At 43.7% G+C, this 10,433-nt stretch overlaps 1 protein-coding gene across 1 annotated transcript; it reads left to right on the top strand.

Moving 5' to 3' along the window:
- Positions 1–4,713: 4,713 nt before the first annotated feature.
- Positions 4,714–6,067, top strand: LOC131180000 (ATP synthase subunit a-like). Its single transcript, XM_058147584.1, has one exon. The coding sequence runs from the start codon at positions 4,904–4,906 to the stop codon at positions 5,843–5,845; it is 942 nt and encodes a 313-aa protein (XP_058003567.1). The 5' UTR covers positions 4,714–4,903; the 3' UTR covers positions 5,846–6,067.
- Positions 6,068–10,433: the final 4,366 nt, after the last annotated feature.

The following is a 10,433-nucleotide window of genomic DNA, read 5'->3' as shown; positions in this document are numbered from 1 at the left end:
TCACAACCGGCATGCCCTCCACCTATTACTGTTGGTTTTTTAAGGTAACGGATCAGGAGCCGGAATGGATGGGATAGAATGAGGTAACAAATCTCTTCTTACCTGCTACTGCGATCAATCGGAGATTCTTTCCACCTTCTCGGAAAACCCTTACCCTTATCTTTAATAGCATCGCTATCGCTAATCTCGAAATCTTCAAGCAAGTCGATTAGGGTAGGCAGTGTGCATTCTTCTCTCGGCTCATGAACAGGAAGAAGGGAAGTTAGCCTTTCTTCTTTCTTTGCCAAAGCAGGGCCCACCGCTATCATGCATGATGAAATCTCTTGGTCTTCATCTGAGGAATGGTTTTCTTGTTCTCTTAGATTTCAGGTGGTCCGCAAGGGTGACCGGAACTTTGAATTCTTGCTTTGGGGTAACCACTTCCCAATCCTCATCCTCATTCTTTGACAGGGAGAAAGATGCTCAAATTGACTTTTTATCTCACATCATGTAATTTCCCAAGCGCTCAGAAAAATGGGTTTGGAAAGCCTCTCTTACTATAAAGTCTGGAATGGAGGGACCAAGAGAAGTAGGAAATGGGGCACCTTAGCCAATTGTAAGACCCCTGGCATCTTCCCTTAGGATATGACTCGGGAACAGGACAATTCTTTCTTCCAAGGGAATCGGCTCCCAACTACGAAGTTTTTTTCTCGAGCGAGTCCACAATTCGTGGATGAAGCTATGTACCAGTAGAGATGATTTGTCTCCAAGATGTTCCGCTCATCTCTTTTTCTTTACTTGGACTGATTTTTTCTTTTTTCTAAGAAATGAAATGAGATATCAAGGCAAGGCTCTCACCGCGGATAGAAGCCTAGGTCAGTGAATAGTTCATTGTTTCAAACCGGTAAGTTCAATTGGCATTCTTCTCCCCTCTATTCTGTATTGGACTTGGTCAGTACTATTTATGTCATGGTTCAGAAGGCGATCAATCATCAATGAAATTCTATGCCGCTGTTTTTTTTCTTTCCAACTCATTCTATTCCAATCCCTAAGAGGAGCCCCACTCTCAGCTCAGAAAGGATGTTGATCAAACCCCTGTCTTATAGTGTGTTTTTGCGGAACTATTCTATTCATCTATCCCGTTCTCCCCCGTTCTGGCCCTGTCCGCTGCGTCACCTATTGAGAAAGCAGCTTCACTTCTCTGATTCGCCTATCGTTCTAGAAAACAGAGAGGAACTGGTGAAGATTCTTTTTCTTCTGCAAGAAGACCCTCTGCAGAATGATCTTGTAGGCAAAGAGAAAACTTTGATTGAAAGCCAATCAGGCTTATCTGGCCTTTTCGGATGATCAACCATACAGGGAAGAAATCCAAGCCAGCCTTCTCTAGAGACCGAGTTCGAGAGCCCTATGGATCTCGGTTAGTGATGCTAACACCAAATAATCTTTTTATGCGTCTATGCTCTATTTGATCTAGTAAGGGGAAGGTCCATAATAGTATGAAAGTTTTGAAAGATATGAAAGAGGTAACCTCCATTAAAAACATGAAGAAATAGCTGAGTTTGCTGTTGACTACTATCAAAGAATGGTTACTGTTGAACATAGAATGCAGATCAAGGAGGAAATCTGGCCAAGGAGAGTACTCTAAGAAGATTCTAAAAGATGGCTGAACAGCCTCATCATATCATTAAAGAAGTTAATATGAGAAGATAAAATGCTTAGAAGCTTCCTATGGAAAAGAACTGAAAATGAGAAGAGCTTTCTCCCGGTTAGCTGGACTAAAGTTTGTGTACCTAAGGGGGAGGGGAACTCGGTGTACGAAGGTTGGGAGACTGGAACCGTGCATCTTTGCTCAGCATGGTTCGACAAAAGAAAGATGTCTTCGTATAAAGAAGAAGCCTAGCTTCGAAGTTGCATGTGTTAAGCATTTAGTTTATGTAGCTGCATTTATAAAGACTAGCAGCATTTGTCCGCTTCTCTGACTCTGAAGACTTTCTTTCAGTTCGATGAGAATCAAAAAGATCTGCCACCGGTTACACAGGAATCGCCAGAATCACAAGCACCATCTCCAGCACTCAGGGCGCCTGAGCAAGAGCAGGCTGCCTCGAAGAAAGGGTCGGGAATAAGGTTTGCCCTCTGTCACCACTTTGTAGTGTGGTGTGCAGCTGAGGAGAAAAACCCCGGGATTACACCCTCCTTGGCTTGGTGACGACATCGTCATCGGGCTGTAGCTGCACGTTATCGTGAGTGGGTCAATGACTTGGGGGTCAAAATCAATATCTTAGAATAAGAAGACGCACGAGGAAATGGAATAATCGGGCAAGGCGGTCTTTATCGTTACTTTGACGGCTGTTTGCCCTTTTCTGACCGAAATAGAAGAGCAGGTCTCGTGCCTGGGAGATTTTTCCAAATCTTCATTCTAAAAGGCGAGAATCCCTAACGAATAGAGCCGGCAGGAACATAACTAGCTGCGACGCAGCAAAACAATTTCATTGCCTCGATCTGGTAAGCACTCTTCTGAGACTAGAGATTGACTATCTATTGGATTGTCCGCCCCAACCTTTACAGCTCCCTAAATATCGAACTCAATCATCGAAAGGGCAACTGGATCAACATCAGACCTTCTCGGGACCCTAAACTCAAGTTTGATAGCTTAAATCAAGCAGTAAAGTTCGAAATCTTCTACAGAAAGTAGTTCCACCAGTAGCACGCTTTCAATGGCTTGAAAGCCAGTAAGAGCTGCAAGCGAATTCCCAATTATCTTACACTTGATTAAGGAAGGAAATTCCACTCAAACCCTTGGGACTGCAACTGGAAGAAAGAGTTCCAATCGCTCTAAGGGATCCCCATTCGCTCAGCTGGATAGGAAGTATGAAGAGTCAACTAATGGGGGAACTGGCTTCTTAGCCAGCTTTGTCTTAAGCATATCGTATTGCGCAGTCCTATACCCGATCTCAGCTAGAAGAAGATAAGGAGAAGAAGAGGAATCACCCGCCGCTTCAATCTCTAAGTAAAGAAAGAAGAGAATTACCTTGACTTTTCAGCGGACAGATGCCATCGAATCCCATTTGACTTTGCTGTAGGAAAGGAGAAGCCCTTTTTCTTTTAAAGCTACTTCGGGATATCGAGCAGGCTCTTGGACACGGGATAGGGAGAGCTTCTTCTTCTCTCAGTCAAATCATTCCTTTTCTCTTTAGTATAGCCAGCTCCCATACTCTCCTGCAACGTCAGCTCTTTGAATGAAACTCTGCAACTCTTTTGCTTAGTCGAGCATCCGCACCTCTGCTTGAAGAAGATTCACTTGCAACTTCATCTACTGAAATTGACATATTACACAAAACTCTCCTACTCCTACTCTAGCTACTACTTTTTGCCCTTAACTTACTTAAGATTTCACGGCCTTCCGCTACGCCCCTCAGCACTCGAAATCTCATTAAGAGAAGTAAGGTAGAAAAGAGGACATGAAAAATTGCTTAGATTGTCAGAGCAGGTCTAAGCTTATAGGCGGTAGCTAAGAAGTTCTTTCTTGCACATTGCTTAACACATGCAATTCGAGCAACACTAAGAGACAGGCGTCAAAACCAAATGACTCAGGGCATCTCCAATCGGTGGCCTTGGGAGCTCCTGGTCGAGGAGTTTGCTGCTTCCTGCGGAAGTCTAAGGCTGATCCCTGCTGCTAGTGTAATTTATTCTAAGGCTCTTCGAGTTTATTCACTCTCTGCTAATCCCTTACGAGTCTCAAGACTCTTCGGTCACCGGAAAGTAGTTCTTTTCTATCCGGGCTGGCCCGCTATAGAGAGGTATTGTCGGCTTATGGGGGTATACATCTGGATATGACTTAAGAATCCACCTTTCTTATTTCCCACGCCCGAGTGAGTGGTTATGCTTTCATCTGTCTCATTTGAGGATGCCTTTGTTCTACCTCTTGACTTGGTTGCAGATTGACATTGACAAGAGAAGAAGACCGATCAAGCAAGCTCCTTAATCGGAAAGTCACATTACATTAGGATTGCTGTGGGATACAGAGGTCCTTTTAGGACTCAAAGTAACGATCCTTCTCCTGTTGGGGAATTCTTTTGAAGACAATCGCTCTTGCTTCCCCGGTGCTCTAGCTTTAAGGATGCCCACTCATCCGGAAAAGCCTTTCTATTTAGCCGTGCTTAGCTACACGGCTTAGCCGACCTTACTAAGACAGGCTTACCAACACTCTGAGCTCGATCCGCTCTTCGAACACATAGCCCGCCTGAAGAGGCTTGGGGTAATTACATTTCCTTTAGATATTCGTGCTAAGGCCAAGTAAGAGGTTTTTTGCCCTAAATGCTTCCAATAGGATGCATACCGGCAATCGCTTACAAATCCAAGGCAGACTAGAATAGAAAGCACATACATACGAAAAAATATTTGTTTCCAGAGCACCTACTAAACATACATATCGGCACACAAACTATATGTTGATCGCAGGTTGTTATTGACAAATAGAACTGCTGCTGGCACTTTCCTTTTATTCTGACCGAGTGGATTTTGTAAAGCATATTGCTAGTCTTCCTTCTAAGACAGGATCAAACTCTTCTTTTTACTATCAGTTTAGTTGAAATGTGAACAAGCTTAGTGGGAGCTGTAGAAATCCTTTCTCTTCCATTAACATTAAAACTGTAGCATTGGAAACGATAAAGGTGAACTTTGCTCTTAGAACCGATTGGAAGGAGCATTGTCTTCATCCTACTATAAATATCGTATAAAAGAAGAACTCTTACGCCCAACCCCTCTCATGTCTTTCTTGGTTGGACCAACCCAACCGGCAATTTCCGACAAGTCTTTCTTCATTTTTCGAGCAAGAAGCGGAACTACAGGGATGAAATGAAAAGTGTTTCTTACGATTACGCCCAACAGCCCACTTGAGCAATTTGAAATAATCCCATTGATTCCTATGAAGATAGGAGACTTGTATTTCTCATTCACAAATCCATCTTTGTTTATGCTTCTAACTCTCAGTTTGGTCCTACTTCTGTTTTATTTTGTTACTAAAAAGGGAGGAGGAAAGTCAGTACCAAATGCTTGGCAATCCTTGGTAGAGCTTATTTATGATTTCGTGCCGAACCCGGTAAACGAACAAATAGGTGGTCTTTCCGGAAATGTTAAACAAAAGTTTTTCCCTCGCATCTCGGTCACTTTGACTTTTTCGTTATTTCGTAATCCCCAGGGTATGATACCTTATAGCTTCACAGTTACAAGTCATTTTCTCATTACTTTGGGTCTCTCATTTTCTCTTTTTATTGGCATTACTATAGTGGGATTTCAAAAAAATGGGCTTCATTTTTTAAGCTTCTCATTACCCGCAGGAGTCCCGCTGCCGTTAGCACCCTTTTTAGTACTCCTTGAGCTAATCCCTCATTGTTTTCGCGCATTAAGCTCAGGAATACGTTTATTTGCTAATATGATGGCCGGTCATAGTTCAGTAAAGATTTTAAGTGGGTTCGCTTGGACTATGCTATGTATGAATGATCTTTTCTATTTCATAGGGGATCCTGGTCCTTTATTTATAGTTCTTGCATTAACCGGTCTGGAATTAGGTGTAGCTATATTACAAGCTCATGTTTCTACGATCTTAATCTGTATTTACTTGAATGATGCTACAAATCTCCATCAAAGTGGTTCTTTTTTTATAATTGAACAAAAGCGAGGAGCGGAAGCCAGTCGACGGAGAGGAGCGGATATGAAAACGAAGGCTAGATTTTCTTTTGTCTCTTCCCCGACCAATTCATACCTTTTAGTGAGTAGTCGTCCAATTCCGGCCGGTATTTGCTCCCTTTCTCCGGTCTTACTAATTTGTAAAGATTTGAGATTCCAGGGCAACATCCTATTATTTTAATAAGCTTCTTAAGTTAATCGAGTAGCAGACTCTGATTTCAGTGCACGTGTGGAAGACAACTCTGTTTAGCCAGCAAGCATAGGAAAAAAATCCCCCCGGGGAACTTACTATTAATGCTAATCCATTAGTTCTAGCTCGAAGTTTGCCCTTAGCTGTCTCGAAGTTAGCTGCTTGGCATGAGTAGCTTGGGCAGTCTTAGTGAGTAGCTTGGCTTGCTCATGCGGGGCTTTGGAAAAGAAAGTCACCAGGGAATTCATATACTAATCTTATAATCCAGCTCGAGAAGTTTTTTTGTTTAAAAGTAGATCGGGAGTTCAAGCAGATGTTAAATTAGGGTGAGGTTGACTATTCGGCCACTTAGCTAAACGAAATCCTGAGTATCGACTGTCGTGTGAGTCTCGACCAATGTGTAGCTGCCGTTAAAAGGCTATAAGTAACGGCATTCTCAGCCGCTCAAGAGTCAAGAGACTGACTATCTCTCTCTTTACACAATTTCAGCAGAGTGACTACTGATTTCTGCTCGTAGTTCCTCTCTTGTTAGTGTACTCGTGATAGAGTACTCGTGCAACAGCGCTTACGGCTGCTCGTAGCTATTGTATGCATGGGGGTAACGAGATATTGATTGCACGGTAGTTAGGAGCGAAGACTTTCTCTCGCGGTAGTGCGCTTACGACGTGCTCGCACCGGTCGACTACAAGGCCCTATACCAAGGTATAGTACAGGTGGTGGTCTCTCACTGGGGCGAAGTAAACTAGTTGGGTCCTGACTCTCTGTCTCTGCATCCTGCCCGCTCTTTTTCTCTGACACAATACCAGTCTATTCCGGATCTTCGGAAGCCTGCCAAAAGTACTAAAGATGGAGGAGCGCTCCAGCGAGCGTCATATCGCTTCCAAAGATTTCGAACGATTCGTACAAAAAGGTACTCCTTTTTCCAATGACACGGAGCGGAGGAAGTGTATTAAGGTTGACGATTCGCTTTGTGCGGGCTTGCATCCGATGCCTTCCAGACAACTGCCTTGTCTAAGTAACCACGGAGAAGAGAGGAGATCAAAGAATGCCTACCCCCCTCACTCATAAATGCGGGTACAACAATAAGAACAAGGCGTAAAGCCCTTAATCAGCACGTAAGAAAGAGCTTCACGCAATTGCTCATCTCCTAAACGGGAAGCAACCAAAACCTTGTCGAGGCAAGATGAGATATGGGTCTCTACCTGAGAAAAGATAGAACAAATTGTCCGCTCATCGGTCTTGCGGGGAAATCAATCAACAATTGTTCGCTCAAAAGGCGGAGCCGCCATCATGGCTTTTGAAGTACTAAGGGGAAAGTTTCCACGGTGTTGGTCCTCGGACTGCCCCGGTAACTAGCGTTCCTTTCGTGCCAAGCAACTTCTACAGTTTTTTAATCACCGCACGTTTCAGTAATGGTTAAAAAAAAAAGGGACATACCCTAGTTCAAGCTGCTGGTTACTACCCGTGCCAAAACACTTCCCCCTTTTTGGTCTCATGCGAAAAGGGATCAGCTCCTTACCTTAATAACTTGCTTATCCGAAGCTAATCCTATGGCTTTGGGCGCAATCCATTGGAGCGAGTCAAGTCCCAAAGTCTACAGCAAGCACCCGAAAGTGGGTTTTTTTGTCGAGGAATGACTCTTGAATCCGAATCGATCAAGCTTAGGGAGAACTTTTCTTTATCTAATGTCGCGATAGAACCTTTTTTGATTCTCATGAGAGAAAGTACGAAAAAAACAACAATTGAGATGGAAACTTGTTCCGGCAAGCAAGCCATCCAATCCCTATTTACTAAAAAAAACATACCTGTTGAAGATTTATTTCCTTCGGAGCGGAGGTTTCTCTGCTTGCCATTCAAAAGTATTCGCTTCTGAAAGCTAATTCAGAGTTAGGGATTTTTGACCTTATTTCCCAGGGTAGGAGGTACTTGAAGACCGTGTCTTTAGCTTGAAGTCCGTCATCTCGCTTTCTGAGCTATACGAAATCGCGGATTGAGAGGCTCGCTAGCTTGTTACGACTGAACTAGCCCTGCCTTAGACGGAGACTGAATTGACTGCTAGATAGATGGTTAACTTTACTTTCCTTCGAAAGGGAGTTATAAACTTTCTGCGCTTGCTTCCTTCTGCCCGTGGGGCTGGGACTAGACCATTACCTATGACTTCGACAAGTAAACTTATCTTTCTTTGAGTTCGTTGCACTTGCATCGCGAGACTCCGTATCACCTTGCTGACTTTCTCCTTTGGCGATATTAACATATCACCTAACTCTAGAGCTGGCTCCACTCCGTTCCACTCACGCTGTTCGGGGAGTCGCGGGGGGCAGTGGATGGTAGCCTCGGTTTTCGCTCTATCTATTCTATTATCTTAGTGGCAGACTCGCGCTTTCTACTAGGCTAGGATAACTTCTTCAGTGCTGTCGTCAATAAGGCACAGGCAGGTCGGTGCTTCTTCAGCCCACGGATTGCGATCTATAGTGAACATCAATCTTTCCTGCGAGGACTTACCTATTAACAGACAGAAGAGTCTTGCAGCCTCCTCGATCGAGACCTGACTATGAACCCTATCTTACCGCTTCCGCTTGAACCACCAGAACACTTGCTCCAACAATTAATTACATTGCCCGCTTTGTTTCACCGATCCACGGAACTTACTTCGCCTGGGCGTCATCTTTCCTTTCATTCACTAGTTGAGTACTTCCTCCTGTCAGATAGAAGCTTTTCAAAGGGTGCTTCGCTTCCACCGGGAGGATTTCCTTGATTGCTCCTATTCCACTACGGCTTTTAAACCTATGAAACTACGGCTATTTGCTCACTGACTCCTATTATTGAGATGGAAACTTTCCGGGTGCGCAAACGAATCACTCCCTTGGAATGCCTCTTTCGAGATTGGAGACTTCTGAAATATCAGCTATATCTGCCGACCCTGAAGTGTGACTTTCCTTGATTGATGAATTGCCCTTTCCGAAACCGTACGGTACGCGATCAATTAGTTATTCATCGAAGGTACTGAGGCGGGAAATAGAATATGGGTAAGATGGCGGAATGAAGCGACCTGCGCCAGTGCTTTTATCCCTTTTGTTAGGTAGGGGTAGCCCAATTGAATGCTTAGAAACCGCATTGAATGGACTTGTAGTATCATTACCCATTTATCGTGATCCAATTCGAAACTGAGCTTATCGGTGGAAAGATGTAGTGTGGCGAACAAAGGACTTCCGACTTGTTATTCATGATGAGGTTAGTGGACGAGAAAGAAGAGAATCAAGGCCGGACGAACCCATCCAGTGGTTTATCTCGCTACATGCCCATCGCCTCGGACCCTTATTTGTACACATCCGCTTCATCGTATGTGTAGATCATAGCCGAGTAGGTCCCTTGATTGCTCCTGTTGGTGATAGTAAGGTTGAACTATAGGAATGCTGGTGAACTAGAGTAATTATATGATTCCCCGTGGTTGAAAATTCATTAGTTTGTCCTAGTCTATGGGCGGGGGTAACCTTCTTTGTGCCGTAGGTTTAGTAGTAATTCGCTATGTCTCTGCTGCTGAACTAGATTAATCGATTGAAAACGAAGGAAAAGTATGGTTGGTAGTTTTTGGTAAAGTTTCGGAAGATAGGAAGCAGGCCATTGTTGAGCATATCTTGGGAATGAAGGAGACGCTAGTCTTACTCAGATGCCTTATTCAAATAGGGGGTGCTCCAATATACAAGGGCAGGTGTAGCATCTCCCTCTAATTGAAAGAATTAGAGCTAGTGGGTTACAAGGCATTTATCTCTCTCCGGCTGGAAGGATCAAACTTTGAAAATAAGTCATTTCTTTCTTACCCATATTTTTTATGCTTTCATTTCCATTTCAGGGAAATGTTTATCATCATCATGTATATGAGTTGTCTGGCGATCCAGAAAAGAAGACCTAGAACAGGATTGGTCAAAACAATGTGGTGGCCGAAGGAGACTGGAGTCAAAATCGTTATTCTTTTCCTTTCTTCAGTAGAATCCCAGGTCCAAAACGCCTACTCAAAACTAAGAGTAAGAGGGGGTAGCCGAATGATATCCCGAAGGGGTCCAATAAGACTTCCTTTCAAGTAATACAGGGACGGACTGATACTCTAACTCCCAATGCAGGAACAGGAATCTAAATGAAGAGGAGGGTTTCGAAACCCATTGAACCTCCCAATCGAATGAATCGTAACATTAGTAATGATCAACTTTACGGAGCCCTATCACTCGGTTAGATAAGAGAATTCCACCCCAGAACAAAAACTACCATATAATGCTATAGAAGCACGCACTTCTTCGTCCACAACAGCAGGCTCTTTCGGTCCTGGCTAGCCGGTCCAGTTCTCCAGTCAATACCTGCCAAAGAAAGAATGTACAATTTGTTGTATCAATGATATTACTCATCAACGAACTGCTAGTTGGAGAGGGAGGTCCATTACGCGTTAGCTACCTCTAGAATAGCCAGACATTCTTGGCCAGGTTTCAGAATGGAAGGAACTGAATTGGCCACGCACGATGAATGGATGGACAAGAAAAAGGATAGTCTAAGACTCTTCGATATGAATTTATACTAGGAATTCGGAAGA

The sequence above is a fragment of the Hevea brasiliensis genome, chromosome 5, assembly GCF_030052815.1.
Source record: "Hevea brasiliensis isolate MT/VB/25A 57/8 chromosome 5, ASM3005281v1, whole genome shotgun sequence".
Lineage (NCBI taxonomy): Eukaryota > Viridiplantae > Streptophyta > Magnoliopsida > Malpighiales > Euphorbiaceae > Hevea > Hevea brasiliensis.
This window is presented reverse-complemented; position numbering and strand designations above follow the sequence as displayed.

What these genes read in the sequence shown, in the direction of transcription:
- LOC131180000 (XM_058147584.1), top strand. Translation starts at nt 4,904, where the DNA reads ATGAAGATAGGAGACTTGTATTTCTCATTCACAAATCCATCTTTGTTT.